This window comes from Heptranchias perlo, chromosome 34 (genome assembly GCF_035084215.1).
Source record: "Heptranchias perlo isolate sHepPer1 chromosome 34, sHepPer1.hap1, whole genome shotgun sequence".
Lineage (NCBI taxonomy): Eukaryota > Metazoa > Chordata > Chondrichthyes > Hexanchiformes > Hexanchidae > Heptranchias > Heptranchias perlo.
Window position 1 is genome coordinate 15,628,283 of NC_090358.1, and position 17,517 is coordinate 15,645,799.

At 41.2% G+C, this 17,517-nt stretch overlaps 1 protein-coding gene across 1 annotated transcript in view; it reads left to right on the plus strand.

Annotated features, from left to right (window-relative positions):
• The window catches only part of adam10a (ADAM metallopeptidase domain 10a), a 127,634-nt gene that overhangs the window by 25,541 nt on the left and 84,576 nt on the right, over positions 1 to 17,517 (plus strand). The window contains exon 2 of the mRNA XM_067971500.1: positions 2,641 to 2,791. Coding sequence (XP_067827601.1) covers positions 2,641 to 2,791 — 151 coding nt within the window. The remainder of the gene's footprint in view (positions 1 to 2,640; positions 2,792 to 17,517) is intronic.

Sequence of the window (17,517 nt, forward strand, 5' to 3'; positions counted from 1 at the left end):
TCTTCAGTAAGTCCATTGGTGGTGGTTGTTTTTATTGTAAAGTACAGCTGACACACTGCAAGAAACTTTACTTTCAGAACAATAGTGATCCCCGATTTGGCTAAAATCTACTCCCATAATGTAGTGCATTTATCTTATTTTCCTTCTGATCTGGCTACCAGCAGTTTAAATGTCTGTCTTAACAGAATGTGGCTGCAAACTGATTTGGGAAACTGATAGCAGTGACACGTATATAATTTTTTTTTATGTGAGACATCTTCGTTGCAGAATTTGGAGTTATAAAACTAAGTTTTAGCCGACTTCAGAAGATTCTGTTTCGAATCTAACTGGACATATTCTGTTCCTAATTCCATTCTCAACTGAATAGCAATCAGGCTGAGCTATCTTCCTTTCCACCTCCCCCCTGCAATAGTCCCACTAGCCTGCTGACGCTGACACTGATAAATGTGCAACCTGGGCTCCTGCATAAAGAAATAACGTGATTCTTGTGGAACTGGATCAGAGAATAATTTGCTGCTTTTGCACTGATTTCCACCAATGGTAAAATTGTCAAGACTTCTTCATGATTATACTTCTAAGATGTTTGGAATTTGTGATGGTGCTAAAAAATGTAGTTCTTAATAGCACCCCTATAGAAAATTTCCAACATTTAAAAAAAAATTGCAACAGCACAGAATGTGACGTATTCTTGCTATCAAGTTCTTCAGTTAACATTTTAAAAAAACTATTGGGTATGTTTTTTTCAGTTCGAGCTTGCACTTGAACAATATGCCTTTGCAGGAATGACTATTTAAGCTCAACAAGATAGCCTGAACTGCCTAAGATTGAAAAGCAACCTAATGTTCTGAAGTGTACAGCAATGTGTGTGTATAGGGGTGTCAGTTGCTCCACAGAAGTAATTGATTTTTGACATTTCAGCTATTGATTTGTACTGACTGGTTGAGAATCGCATTAATGGATCCAGAGTAGCAGCTGTTGCCTATGTTGTTTCGAGTACGTAATGATTTATAGAGCAGTTTCTGTTGTTTTAAGCAGCAAGGATTAGAACTGCAACTATTGAATGGATAAAATGAGGAGCCATGTTGTAATAGTGATGTTGATCCAGGCAATGTGAGCAGCTGGGTGTTATATATGTGTACCAGTAACTGAGTCAGGATCAGTAGTTCTGCTTTCTTCAACTGATTTTTACTGGTTTTCTTTACTGCCTCAAATGCATGCATGCAATGCCTCTTCCCACAGAGTGAATGATCTGGTGTGAATAAGGCTTGCAGTATTGCAATGTTCAGATTGTAGTGATTTGAGTTAGTCAATAGATCAGATCTAATAGGGATGCTGTTGGCACAGTGTATATATGCATACTGTCAGTCAGCTGCTTTTCATGTGTTCAGCACTGTACAGGCAAATGAACTAGCAGTGAGGTCCAGGGACAGCAAAAATTAAATCAAACTTTCTTTTAATGTAAAACTTTAGTCTACCTAGAGAGAATTACATGAACAGGTCTTTTTTGATGTTGATAGTGGAGTCATGCAGTTCAGTAATCTGGTTTGGATCTTTCCACTATTACTAATAATAAGTAGCTACAGTGTTCAAGTCTATCTATTGTTTTCACTATCTTATACAAAGTAGCTTATACACAATTTACATGGAATAGAAATAATATCTTTTGTTTCGAGAGCGTTAAGCGTGGTGCAGATGATTTGAGTACTGGCTAAAAACACACTCGGCAAACCTAAATATCTTTGTGTATCAGATCTGTACCTGTAACATAAGAAATAGGAGTAGGCCATAGGGCCCCTCGTGCCTGCTCCGCCATTCGATAAGATCATGGCTAATCTTCGACCTCAACTCCACTTTCTTGCCCAATCCCTATATCCCTTCGTTCCCCAAGAGTCCAAAAATTCTATCTATCTCAGCCTTGAATATATTCAGTGACTCAGCATCCACAGCCCTCTGGGTAGAGAATTCCAAAGATTCACCACCCTCTGAGCAAAGAAATTCCTCCTCATCTTAGTCCTAAACGGCTGACCCATTACCCCTATGCCCTCTAATTCTAAACTCTCCAGCCAAGGGGAACAACTTCTCAGTATCAACCCTGTCAAGCCCCCTCAGGATCTTACATGTTTCAATGAGATCACCTTTCATTCTTCTCCACTCGTGAGTATAGACCCATTCTACTCAATCTCTCCTCATAGGACAACCCTCTCATCCCAAGAATCAATCTAGTGAACCTTCGTTGCACCCCCTCCAAGGCACATATATCCTTCCTTAGATATGGAGATCAAAACTGTACACAGTACTCCAGGTGTGGTCTCACCAAAGCGCTGTACAATTGTAGCAAGACTTCCTTACTCTTGTACTCCAACCTCCTTGCAATTAAGGGCAACATACCATTTGCCTTCCAAATTGCTTGCTGTACCTGCATGCTAACTTTCTGTGTACTTGAATTGAATGGTCCAACAGCACAACTAGGTCAGATCACTGACTGCTCAGGCCACTGATTTTAATAGATTTTTTTTTTCTAATTCAATAATCTGTAATGTACTTTTGGTGTTTTTTTTTAGTCTTGAGCAATTTTTAGATGTAACCAGTTAATCTATTTAGTTATCACTGTGTACCTAATACTGCTTGTTTGGTCTACAGGGCAGTTTGGAAATCCTTTGAACAAGTACATTAGACATTATGAAGGGTTATCATATGACACAGATGTACTGCATCAGAAACATCAACGTGCCAAGAGGTCCATTTCCCATGATGACCAGTTTGTCCATTTGGATTTCCATGCACATGGCCGGTATGTACTGCAGTTTTAAAATTTTAAACCCTTCCCCTCAAAAGTATTTATTTTATGAATTCAGCATGACAGTGCTGCTTTTTTTAAAAAAAAAGTCTGTGTCTGGATTCCCTTCTACCTAGAGTTTCTCAAGTGTATCACATGTACCTGAAAAGTCAAATTTCTAGATCTTTCATACTGAGACAAGAGAAGACTCTGTTAGAATGATTATTTACCCACGGAAAACACCATTGTACCTTCAGTGATTTTTGTTTTTCTCTGGTCACAGTTCAAAAAATTAGAATGAATCCAGCCATTCAGATGGCCAAACCAAAAACAGTGCAGTGATCTGTCATTACTCTGATGTCCATTGTTACCTGGAGACTGAGACAAATTCAGACCAGGAAACAAGAAGTAGAAAAGCAGTTAGTGACGTAGTTAGTGACTCAAAGGCAAAAGAAGCAAAGGTTAAATAGTGTTCAGTACTGGAATTTGACGGGGTTAAAGGGTATATACTTCAATGCAAGGAGTATTACAACCAAAGCAGTTGAGCTAAGGGCTCAGATAGACACATGGCAGCATGATATCATTGCTATAACAGAAACCTGGCTTAAAGAGGGGGATAATTGCCAGCTCAATATCCCTGGATATAGAGTTTTCAGGCAGGATAGAGTGGGTGATAAAAAAGGAGGGGGGGTAACATTATTGATAAAGAATGAATTACAGTTGTGAGAAGGGATGCTATACTAAATGGATGATCAATCGAGGCTATATGGGTTGAGTTAAGAAATAAAAAAGGGGCAGTCACACTACTAGGACTGTACTATAGACCCCCAAATAGCGAAAGGGAGATAGAAGAACAAATATGTAGGCAAATTTCTGAGTGCAATAGTAGTAGGGGACTTTAACTACCCAAACATCAACTGGGATTCAAACAGTGTGAGGGGCACAGTGGGCCCAAAATTCTTGATTGGTGTCCAGGAGAACTTTTTTAGCCGGTACGTGACCAGCCCAACAAGAGGCGATGCAATTCTAGAGTTAGTCCTGGGAAATAAAGATGGGCCAGTGGGTGAAGTGACAGTGGGTGACCATATTGGGGACAGTGACCACAATTCAGTTAGCTTTAGCATTATTATGGAAAAGGACAGAGTTAAATCAAGAGTAAACGTTTTAAATTGGGGGAAAGCAAATTTTACAGAACTAAGAGGTGATTTGGCAGAAGTGGACTGGACACAAAGGAAATAAGAAAAGTAAAGAGAGGGCATGAAAAAATATTAGCTAGTAAGATTAAAGAAAACCCAAAGATGTTTTATCGGTACATTAAGAACAAGAGGATAGCTAAGGAAAAGGTGGGACCTATCAGGGATGATAAGGGTAACTTGTGTGTGTAAGCAGAGGATGTGGGTAGGGTTTTAAATGAATATTTTGACTCCGTATTCACAAAGGAAAGGGATGATCCGGACATAATAGTTAAAGAGGAGAGGTGTGAAATATTGGATAAGGTAAACATTGTGAGAAAGGAAGTACTAGAAGGACTGGAATCCTTGAAAGTTGGTAAGTCACCAGGGCTGGATCGATTGTTTCCTAGGCCATTGAAGGAAGCCAGGGAGGAAATAGCGGATGCTCTGAGGATCATTTTCCAATCCTCACTAGATATAGGGGAGGTACAGGAGGACTGGAAGACTGCAAACGTAGTACCATTGTTTAAAAAGGGTACGAGGGAAAGGCCGAACAATTATCGGCCGGTCAGTTGTACCTCGGTGGTGGGCAAACTATTAGAATCAATACTGAGAGATAGGATAAACTGTCACTTGGAAAGGCATGGTTTAATCAGGGATAGTCAGCATGGATTTGTTCAGGGAAGGTCATGCCTTATAAATCTGATTGAATTCTTTGAGGAAGTGACAAGGAGGATTGATGAGGATAATGCAGCGGATGTTGTCAACATGGATTTTAGTAAGGCATTTGACAAGGTCCCACATGGCAGAATGGTCAGAAAGGTAAAAGCCCATGGGATATAGGGAAATGTGGCGAATTGGATCCAAAATTGGCTCAGTAACAGGAAACAAAGGGTAAAAGTCGATGGATGTCTTTGCGAATGGAAATCTGTTTGCAGTGGTGTGCCACAGGGCTCAGTGTTGGGTCCCTTGCTGTTTGTGGTATATATTAATGATTTGGACTTGAATATAGGGGGCATGATTGGCAAATTTGCAGTCGATACAAAAATTGGCCGTGTAGTTGATAGTGAAGAGGATAGCTGTAGACTCCAAGAAGATATCAATGGGTTGGTGGAGTGGGCAGAAATGTGGCAAATGGAGTTCAACCCAGAGAAGTGTGAGGTAATTCACTTAGGGAGGGCAAACAGTAAAAGGAATATGCAGTAAACGGGAATATATTGAGAGGGGTAGAGCAAGTGAGACTCCTTGGAGTGCATGTGCACAGGCCCCTGAAGGTGGCAGTACAGGTAGATAAGGTTGTGAAGAAGGCATATGGAATGCTCTCCGTTATTAACTGAGGTATAGAATACATAAGCAGGGATGTAATGATGGAACTGTATAAAACGCTGGTAAGGCACAGCTGGAGTTTTGTGCGCAGTTCTGGTTACCACATTACAGGAAGGGTGTAATTGCTTTGGAGAGAGTGCAGAGAAGATTTACAAGAATGTTGCCAGGGCTTGAAAATTGCAGCTACAAAGAGAGATTGGATAGCCTGGAGTTGTTTTCCTTGGAGCAGAGGAGGCTGAGGGGTGACTTGATTGAGGTGTACAAAATTATAAGGGGCCCAGATAGAGTAGACAGGAAGTACCTGTTTCACCTAGCGGAGAGTTCAAGAACTAGAGGACAGAGATTTAAGCTGATTGGCAGAAGGATTAGAGTGGACATGAGGAAAGACATTTTTACCCAGAGGATGGTGGGTGTAAGGAATTCGCTGCCCGAATTGGTGGAAGAGGCAAGGACCCGCAACTCTTTTTTAAAAAGTACCTGGACCTACACCTAAAGTGCTGTAAGCTGCAGGGCTACGGACTGGGTGCTGGAAGGTGGGATTAGAATGGGCACCTGGTTGTTCTTCGAGCCGGCATGGGCACGATGGGCCAATGGCCCCCCCCTCTGTGCTGTATCTTTTCTATGGTTCTATGGAGACTAGCAGTGCCAATGACCTCTGTTAAAACTAATCTTGTGGTCTAATAATCCATGAAAAGAGTGAACTTTTTTGTTTTAATCAAAAAAAATGTTTGTTGCTTTATATTGGCCTCTTCTGAAGGTTTTCCCATGAGCTTGTCTCAACATTTGAATTCATAAAGGATTCACTTAGAAGTTGCAGTGCAAATTAGGCATGATCTGTGTGAATGTCGTTAATCTTACTTTTCCACTCTTTAACCTTAAATAAACTAGTCTAGGCCACTGAACTTGAGTGCTTTTTTTCACCTATTTAAACATAAAAGCAACTACAATTAGTAGCAATAATATAAGACAAAGATAGGTTTAAAATAATACAACCTTAATAGCGGTGCTAGAAGATGATGATCAGTCTTCCTCTTTTTAACACCCATGTCACTGATTGTCTTGAGAATTCTAATTAACTGGGGTCGATGGCTGTTCTTATTGGTTTTGTGTCCCAATCTCTCTTTTCCCCCTGCCCCCCACCCCCTGCCTTTTTTATTCTTAGTGAGCTTGTGCAACACAATCATTCTTCCATAGGGATATTGTTTTTAACTATTTATCTGGATATGTACTGTGTATGGAGGTATGATCTTATTCCCCAGACAATTCACAAGCCTGTCTTTTAGCAGACCTTGAAGCTTGAAACTGATAACTTATCCCATGGAAACTGCAAGTTGGCAGTTTTATAAAAGCTGTTCCGATGCAGCTTTAAGTGATAGACACACCCATGAGTTTTTGTGGCCCTCAGGCTATTTCCCAAAGCATATATGGATAACAATACCAGATTTTACATTCACAATTTGGAATTGTTTTTAGCTCTTGCTTAGAAATCTAATAACTCTTTTGCAAAAATAAGTTTAATAATTAACAAATTGTGTTGATATCTGTTTCTCATGGGAATGTTGTAGGGGTTTTGTACTTTCTCAAAAACACTTTTTATTGTGTTCAATAGACTGCTAAAATGCCTTATCACGAGGCACCCTTCTTCAGAAAGGATTCACATTTTTAAAAAAATGGAAGTTCTGACTGGTGCAACAGCACTAATAAAGTGATCAAGATCAAATTTTTAACATCTTCCCAAGGAACTCATAGTCAAGCCAATAAATAAACTTCAAATGTGCCAGTTCTTCTGAGTGGCTTCATAGTAAACCTTCAGTTGAAATGGTATCCATTTGACCTACATGAACCGAGCAACACTAAACGAACACTGATTTCTCCTAATTCTTGCATCTGTGGTAAGAAACAGTGAATAACGGAAATTAAAAACAAAATGCTGGAAATGCACAGCTGGTCAGTTAGCATTAGAGACGATTGATATTTTTGGTTAGGACCCTTCATCAGAATTTCAATACCTTCTTAGTACTCTGTTGTGACACTGCCTGTTTTTAAAGATTTTTTTGTAGATATCAGAATTTCTTTTGCGTTTACTTGAATATGACAGTAAAAATACTATTTGATATATAATCAACACCCCAAAGGTGAGGTTTTTTTTGTGTGCAGTTTTCTGAGCATTCTCTTTTATTGATCAAAACAAGGCATGCCAAAACTCAAACATTTGTTTTAAAGCATTAGAGAATATAAGTGTATATTTCCATCTGTAACTTGCATTACTGTCGTTCTGTAACTTCTAGTGAGTGCCTGTGCTGTTGATTGAAAATAACTCCGTTCAAGACTACGGCGCTACACGGCTGAATTTCTACCCCGCAGTGTCTCGGGTTGGACATTTATGACTGAGATGAGGAGGAATTTCTTCTGAGGGTTGTGGATATTTGGAAGGACAAATGGGAAATGTATTGCAGTGGAGTTCGCTCATATTACATCTGTCAACTGCTCGCAGCTGTATTGATGAAAATGTGGGAGCAGTTGGCTGTTTGAATTTGCGAAAAAGGACATTTTGCGCCCACCAAAAAAAATCCCACTGAAAATATTAATTAAAATGTTTAATTCATACCTGAAACTGCAAAATCTCAATTATCCAATTGAATTGCTTTTAAAACACCACATGTAAATATATTGGTCACTGTCGTGTTTAGAGATTTAGGAGAAATTTTGGGTTAATTTATTATGTTGCTACTCGGTTAAATGAAGGGTTGAATCCACACAACAGACAAGCTATCTGGGAATGCATATTCAATCCAATAGCTTGGACCAGGCTAAGTGGCTGGCAGAATTGTGTTTCTTGTATACCATGTGGGATTTGTTAATACATTCTGCTGACATTTACATGTATACTGTTGGAATGGCCTCATTTCATTTGAGCCCAGCAGGTGGTTGCTGCCAGGCAACCTACACCCAGGAGGGTTGTCACAGGTTTGATCAGCAGCTCAACTAGCTGATCCCCAATACCGAGCTGGGGAGGCATGAGGTCAAGTTTTTGAGAAGTCTTTAGGTGAAGAATGCAATCTGCAAATGTTTGGAATTAGAATTGGAATCAGTCAGGAAGGCAGAGAATGTTCTCTCTCCCTAAGTTTGGAGCCAGTCATTTCAGTGAATACTGACTTGTAAAGCAAAGCTTTATCAGGGGCTAAGTTTGTGTAATTTATTTTTAATGTTACGAGGAACAACAGGAGTTAGACTGAATTTCATTGAAAATTGCATTCTGTTCATTACATGTAACATAAACCAGTTTGTTGGCTTGCAAATGGTGTTGTCTCAATTGTGTTTCAGCCTGCCTTCTAGATTATGGGAGAAACACAGGTTGGAGATCAGTGTCCAGTACACAGAGTGTGTGGGTCACCCCCAGATTAAGCTACTGTACAACTAGATGTTGGGCAGTAAATTTAAACTGATCATAGGGGATGCAGGATCCACTTAGGTTCGGTGTCAACAAACACTTCCTCAGACAATATTTAGTGCAGAACCAAAATTTGTATCAGTCACACTGATCAGATGCTTCTTACAGCATCATTTAATAACGACAATGATGTGTTGTCATTAGGGAACTCTGTTCCCTAGCCACTGACTCCATCCCTCTCCCTGGCCACTGCCTGAGGCTGAACCAGACCGTTCGCAACCTTGGCGTCCTATTTGACCCGGAGATGAGCTTTTGACCACATATCCACTCCATCACCAAGACCGCCCACTTCCTCTTCTGTAACATCGTCTGTCTTCGCCCCTGCCTCAGCTCATCTGCTGCTGAAACCCTCATCCATGCCTTTGTTACTTCCAGACCAGACTATTCCAATGCTCTCCTGGCTGGCCTCCCATCTTCCACCCTCCATAAACTTGAACTCTTCCAAAACTCTGCTGCCTGTATCCTAACTCGCACCAAGTCCTGTTCTTCCTGTGCTCGCTGACCGACATTGGCTTCCGGCCCGGGTATGCTTCGATTTTAAAATTCTCATCCTTATTTTCAAATCCCTCCATTGCCTTGCCCCTCCTTATCTCTGTAACCTCCTCCAGCTCCACAACCCTCCGTGATCAAGGTATATGATTGGAGCTATAGGTGACATAATGGATTTACTGCTGTAGCAAATTAACCCCATTATGATGTTCTAATAGAAAGCTAAAATTAGCTTTGCAGAGTATAGCACAGCAGCACACTACATTGATACTCCAACACACTATGCCATTAAGTAATCTCCTCCAGTCCTACAACCCTCCAAGATCTCTGCGCTCCTCCAATTCTGGCCTCTTGCGCATCACCGATTTTAATCACTCCACCATTGGCGGGCGTGCCTTCAGCTGCCTAGGCCCTAAGCTCTGGAATTCCCTCCTGAAACCCCTCCGCCTCTCGATCTCTCTCCTCCTTCAAGACGCTCCTAAAAAACCTACCTCTTTGACCAAGCTTTTGGTCACCTGTCCTAATACCTCCTTATGTGGCTCAGTGTCAAATTTTGTTTGATAATGCGCCTTTGAAGCACCTTGGGTCGTTTTACTACGTTAAGGGCGCTATATAAATGAGAGTTGTTGTAGTTGGTGGTTGTTTTGTTTCGTACCTAGGTGGTGCAGCGGGTTAGCACGCTAGTCTTTTTTTTAGCATCTGTGTTGAATTGAGCGCAGACTGATCGGATTGAACTCTCGTCTGTTAATTATATCCATGTGATTTATATCGATTAGTGTTAATTGTATTTAGGTGGTGCGTATCAATTGGAGACTCTTCTATCCATTTATGAGAGATTATCTAGGGTGTGGAGGTTGTGATGTAAATCTTGTGAATAAAGGCTTGGAAGTAACTGAAGACCAGGCTCTATATTCTATCCTTCACCACCAGGCTATCCCATTTATAACAACGACAACTGTTTTATTTCTAAATTAGAGTTTGGGTAGTCTTAACCAATTTCCCTGAGGTTATGCATCCACAAAATTGCCCACAATTCAGTACTAATTTTGCTCAGAGAGCAGACTGGTGGAAGACACATTGTAGAAATACCTCCCCTTCTTTTTCACTTATTATTTTTACTCCAATCTATCTTTTGATTAAATTCATCCATTGTTATAGCTCTGTTGCTTCTAAATTTTTCTCTAAATTGTCAGCATATTGCATCCTCTATCTTTCTCGCACTGTTTTGGCAGTCTATAATGAAGTCCCAATAGAGTAACCATTCCTTTATTCCTGACGATAGTGAAATAGCTGAATCTATTTGGTTTATCTGTTACATCATCCATACGTTTTAATATTGTAATGGAACTTTTGATGTTGTCTGTCTTTTGCCTCCTCGATCCCTTCTGAATATTTTGCAACCAGGATTATTTCGCTCCCAGTACTACCCTAGCCTAAGCCGTGTCTCTGTTAATGCTATTATATCATAGGCCCTTTGTCCATTGAAATTTGAGCCTCTTAGCGCATTCATTTTATTTAGAATACATACTTTGTGCACTTACTTATGTACAACTCAGACCCAGCCTCTGTTAGGCAGTCTTTTTTTAATCCTTCTGATTTGTTCTTCATTATTTTTTCTGCTTATTTGTCTTGCTCCCGCCCCCCACCAACATTAGTTACTCTCTTGACGTCAACATTGCTCCCAGACTTGTTCAGGGAAACCCTGTCTGTCATATATATTCCATTTCTACCCCGAATCTGGGGGTTCCAGTGTTCCAGGAATCTAACCCCTTTCCTCCTACACTATCTTGCCTTCCTTACCCTAGTAATACTATACTAACTGATATGTGGCTCTAGGAGTAATCCTGAGATTACTACCCTTGAGTTGGTCCTGCTCTTTAATCTATCTCTTAATTCCTCAAACACCCTTTGCAGGAATTCTGTTCTGTTTCATCCTATGTCACTGGTTCCAACAAGACTCATGACTTCAGGCTTTTACTCTTCCCTCTCCAGTCTTTAGCACCTGTTCAGTGATATCACTTACCCTAGCACCTGAGAGATGACACACCATTCTTGGCTGCCTCCATAAAAGCACCTGGCTGTTCCTCTGACTATGGAATCTGCAAATGGACTGTATTTCTTCCCTGCAACTTCATCTCTTTCCCCCCACCCCCTCCAACAATCACTTGCCCCACGGTGCTGTAGCCTTCCTTGTGGTTGTTGCCATGGTTACAAGTATTCAATACAGAATACTTGTTTCTTATTCAGCACACTTGAGTGATGCCTGCACTGCCTGTTGCTACTCTGATTTATAGTTACCCACTTCCCTTGCTCACTAACTCACTTTGCTTGCAGTGTGACCACCTGCTGCAATGTGCATTCTAGGTACCCTTTAACCAGCTGTATATGGCTGAGTGACCCCAGCTGCTTCTCAAACTTTGAACTCAGTATCAGGCAGTTGGACACATTTACATAAGGATGTACAGGACCAGGAAAAACACTTTACCCTCCACCATGGACCATCCGACTAGACTCAGTGTCGAGGAAATATTACATTTCCAAATACCTCATACTCCACTATCAAATTTTTCACTAGATACTTATCCAACTCTTGGATTTGCTGATATAATCAGCCCCCACTGCTTCCCTTGACCGTCCATTCCATGGATTTCCCCCCCCCCCACCTCCTGTGTTAAGTAGTTGAATTTTAAAAATGTTTTACCCTCTCTAAGTTTGAGACTATGCTGCAAGTGTAGTCAGTCCTAACACATGAACTATCCAGGAGCTCCCACATTGAGCAGGTCTGCACATCTCAGGCTTCAGCTGTTCCAACCACCACTCTCCTCCTCCTCCCCCCCCCCCTCCCCCTCCCCCCCCCCTCCCCCACCAATACTTAATGTTTTCTCTTGGAAGTTAAATTCAAATATTGGTGATTTAACTCTCTAAACATCATTTTAGACCAATTGCACTTGAAGGGTGAACTCTATACTCCTGGCCTTTTCTGCTCGCTGGTCTCCTGCTGCTCAAGACCATTATTTAGACTGGTGCAGTCAACAGTTGTCTTCTCTTCCTACCAGACTATGCAATGATTTTGAAAAGAGGAAGTTGTTAAGCTTGAAATTAACCAAAACTTTCATAGCAGGGGAAAGAAATCCTTAGCCCTATATCTTTGAAGCTTCATGACTTCCTCCTACCCTCTTTTTAAGGATACAATATGCCTGATCATTGCACTACAAAATTGATTTTTACAATGTTTTTAAATCATTTAAATAATAATTTGGCATGAAAGTCATTGCTTTAGTTGTTAGGATCAAGGTCTGTCTTGGTGTGTGGGACGTATTCTTGGAACAGGCCTTTTAGGGATCACAGTAATAATTGCATGCACTACTTCAATATAGAAAATAATGCGTGAAGCTGCACCAAGAGGGCTTTTATTTTAAACAAACTTTACGCAATCCCAAATTAAAACCTACAGGTTTTTTTTCTATCTCACTCAGTACTGTTGTATCTTTTATGAATCTTGTAGGAATTTTAACCACACAGCAACTCATTAGTAATGTTATTTGAAATTGCATCGTATCTGCTATATAGTATTCCTAGGGAAGTTTTAGTGTGCCTGTTAGCAGTAGTTGGAGTTGGAAATTTTAGCTTTCTGTAACCTCCCTGCAAGTCATTGCTTAATCTATTGTACTGTAATGTAAGGACAGGAGCTTAATGCCATATAACATACAGCATACAATGCTACTACTGAAGTATTAGTATTCATCCCTTTAATACTACAAGGTAAGCTCAGTGCTTGAAATTAATGCTCAAGTCAGTTACAGATCAGACTGTCTTTAATTAAGTATTAAACGCTATAAAGTCTAATTGTTAAGCAAATACAAGTTCAAGTTACTCAGAATTTTAGTTGTTTGGTTACGGAATTCGACAACTTGTAAAATGTTGGTCAGTTTTGGCTGCCGGTCAGAAGTAACAGTTATTACTTTGGGCAGGAGAAGACCATTGGTCTATCCAGCGTACCCTTCCAAACATTGATTCAATAAATAATAGCCCTGAATCCTGTTTACTGACTGCATTTCATCCAGTCTTGTGCAACAGTTTGGACTAGGCAGGTGAAGAGGTTTAACTAACCAAACCACATTTAGAAACATAACATTTGCCTTCTCTGTCCAGTTTCCACAAGCAGCAATCAGAACAGGAGGAGGAAAACCAAAACTCAGCCCTGACATCTGGATTATCAGGTTACTATACTGTAAAATATGATCAGGCACTTTGCCATTGCCTATAATTAGATTTGAGATAGCCTCAGTAATTTGTGAAGCCTGATATTTTGAATTCCCTCTAATGCCAGAGGCATACTTTGTAACATCTGTGTATCAGCAGATCAGTTTAAACTGGCACAAAGCAACACTGCCTTAAAACAAAATTTTAAGTTTGGAACTACTGTGAACAAAAAGTGCAAATCAATATGAACAGATTCAATTACACTCTTCTAACAGTCAATTTTGATAACCAATTATACTGAATAGAATTCACTGCAAATAAACTTCTCTTACCCTGGTCGTGCTCTGACAATTATAAATATCAATTGGCTAATTTGGGTAATAGTATTCAAAATCTCCACACTGGACAGTTCAGTTAAGTTCATTCAATGGCTAGTTCAAAGATCTGTTTGACACAATAGGCAATGAGGTGAACTAACAGAATGATTGCAGTAAAATATTACACCCTACAAATGGGGGAAAATCATGCAACCAACTAATGTCATTACATTTGTTGTAAGTGGGATGCATCCTCTATTCCAGACTAGTTTCTGCCACAAGGAGGAGTTTTATAGTGAACACGAGAGAGGATTTTCTAATAGTGCTTCTTCATGTTGCAGTACATATATTGAATGCGGTGGAGGATCTGTGGTGTAATTAAAATTGTATGGAAAAAAAAAACTAGTTATGACTGTGAAGTATTGTAAGGTTCTAGGGAAAAGATGCATTGCCTTTTTTTGGTTAAACTTCACCAATATCCCTATGCATTCTTATGGGGTGGGGGGATGATGGTGGTGGTGGTTGGGGTGCTCTTGACAACTTGTGCCCATTGAGAACTTCTCTAAATGTGGTGTGTCCACATGGGTACAGAATATGTGCTCTTTTTCAGGCAAATGGGGACTCCTTATGTGGATGTCACAATATTTTACTTTGGAACTCAAGCATGGTGTTGTGTTTGTGCATGTGTCAAATACCATGACTAATAATAAAAAGAAATCTCTACATTGCATCCTCTTTCATTTTCGCTTTAACCCAAACTCTTCAAATGGGAGTTTTCACAAATAAGTGACTAGTTCACAATTATTTTACGTGAAACTAAATTTTGCTGCGACTATATTGCTATCTTGCTATCTATAATAAATACATAGATTTTTAATAGATTAGATTACTTATGTCTGTGTACACTTCCTGCCAACTTTTTCCATTATGAATCTTTGTGTCTCTGTATTTATAATGGAAACCACCTGTGTAAACTTTCATGAGTAATTACACTTACCCCCCTGTAGTTGTGCTGTAGCATCATCAATGAAATGAAGTTGCAGAAATTTATAATGGAATTATAAAAATAAGTTCAGAATGTTTGACCTTAATTGAATTACATCTATACACCCTGGCCCAATTATCCCCCACCATATAACCCCACTTTACCTGAAGAATATCCTCTGTCGTGACTCTCCAAGTTCAAGTTACCAAATTATACAAATAGAAAATGAAAACTTTATTTTTGCTGCTTATAATTAAAGTTGTCTCAGTGGTACAGAAGTCCTAAAATATGATACCATGAGTTTGCCCTGTTAGTAATTGTTTTATTTTTAGCCCACATTACAGGCCTAATACACTACATCAAATGAACATAAACTATGCCTGATGCTATTTTCAATATCGGAACATTTGTGCATTGTCCCATTAGTCATCTGAATTATATTAATCGCTAATTTCTTGTTTACAACTAAATTTGAAATGCTTTGCTTTTTTTTTCTGTCTGAAAAATTTGACAGTCAACATCTAAAGTTAATTTAATTTTAAAACCTTTAAAGATTGGTTTTGTCAACCCCAAAAAATGAGCTGATTTCCCCCACACCTTGCATGCATCTATTCCTGTGTCAAACAGTGTTGCTTCCCAAGCCTTTTGCTCTCTTGAACTGATCCCTAGGAGATGTTTAATGGTGGACCAGAAGGACTTTGCCTATGCATGCCAATTCCCCAATCGTACATTTGAAATTTGCAATTCTGCTGTGTGGAGTATTGAGGAAGTGAACCCATGACCTGCCACTCTACAACAGAACAGAGTAACCCATAAATGGAAGAGGAGCAGGAAGAAGAGAACCAGAGAAGGGAGGCCCAGAGAGTGAAGCACCGCCAGTGGAGACTGGGCCCCACACGCAAGTACCTGGCCTGCGGAATGTATAGCCCTCGACTGACATTCTAGGAGACGTCTGAGGAACTGGCTGTGCTTTACAAAGGAGGCCATCGGCAATCTGTGCAACTTGCTCTGCAATGATTTAAAGCCCTGGTCCTCGCGCAGCAGAGCCTTAACTGTCGAAATCAAGGTCACCACAGCGCTCAACTTTTATAGGCCTGGATCTTTCCAGGCATCCACTAGGGACCTGTCAGATATAATCAAAGAGGCAGCGAGGGCCATCATTTGGCAGGTTTCTAATGCCCCTTTCCATAGGGTTGGGGAGCTCATCAAATGTAGAGCAAAAGAAAAGGGCATTACGTGTCTGCAAGATCGCTACCGTCTGGCTTTCCCAGCGGGTAATCAATGGAACACATGTCGCACTAAAGGTTCCCCTTCAGAACCCACAAAGCTACATTACAAAGAAAGGGCGATCACTCCCCCAACAGTTAGATTTGTTGAAGTAGGTCGGTGGGGGGTTGACATGATGTATTTCTTGTAAGCAACTCTGTTCTTGTGTGCAATCTTGGGCAGGGGCCAAGTGGAGAGAGGAATCCTTGGCGATGAGGTTTACCCCTTGCTGCTGTGGCTGGTGACTCCTTTTCACGTCTATAGACCGAAGCTGAGGAGAGATACAACCAAGTACATGCATCCACCAGGCAGGTGATTGAGAGGGTGCTGAAAAGCAGCTTCAGGTGCTTGGAAAGATCGGGGGTGTCCTCCAATACTACCCAGAGAGGGTAGCAAAGATGGTCATGGTGTGCTGTGCCTTGCACGATTATACCATGACCGAAGGTCTGGATCTTGATGTACCGGGGGAGAAGCCAAATGAAGCAGAAGATCCTGGGCTAGGAGAGCTGGAGTTGAGGGATGTGGCGTGTCTTTTTTTTCTCGTTCATGGGATGTAGGCGTCGCTGGTGAGGCTGGCATTTATTGCCCATCCCTAATTGCCCTTGAGAAGGTGGTGGTGAGGAGCCGCCGCCTTGAACCGCTGCAGTCCGTGTGGTGAAGGTTCTCCCAGAGTGCTGTTAGGAAGGGAGTTCCAGGATTTTCACCCAGCGACGATGAAGAAACGGCGATATATTTTCAAGTCGGGATGGTGTGTGACTTGGAGGGGAACGTGCAGATGATGTTGTTCCCATGTACCTGCTGCTCTTGTCTTTCTCGGTGGTAGAGGTCACGGGTTTGGGAGGTGCTGTGGAAGAAGCCTTGGTGTGTTGCTGCAGTGCATCCTGTGAATGGTACACACTGCAGCCACTGTGCGCTGGTGGTGAAAGGAGTGAATGTTTAGGGTGGTGGATGGGGTGCCAATCAAGCGGGCTGCTTTGTCCTGGATGGTGTCGAGTGTTGTTGGAGCTGCACTCATCCAAGCAAGTGGAGAGTATTCCATCACACTCCTGACTTGTGCCTTGTAGATGGTGGAAAGGCTTTGGGGAGTCAGGAGGTGAGTCATTCGCCACAGAATACCCAGCCTCTGACCTGCTCTTGTAGCCACAGTATTTATATGGCTGGTCCAGTTAAGTTTCTGGTCAATGGTGACCCCCAGGATGTTGATGGTTGGGGATTCAGCGATGGTAATACCGTTGAATGTCAAGGGGAGGTGGTTAGACTCTCTTGGAGATGGTCATTGCCTGGCACTTGTCTGGCGTGAATGTTACTTGCCACTTATGAGCCCAAGCCTGGATGTTGCCCAGGTCTTGCTGCATGCGGGCTCGGACTGCTTCATTATTTGAGGGGTTGCGAATGGAACTGAACACTGCAATCATCAGCGAACATCCCCATTTCTGACCTTATGATGGAGGGAAGGTCATTGATGAAGCAGCTGAAGATGGTTGGGCCGAGGACACTGCCCTGAGGAACTCCTGCAGCAATGTCCTGGGGCT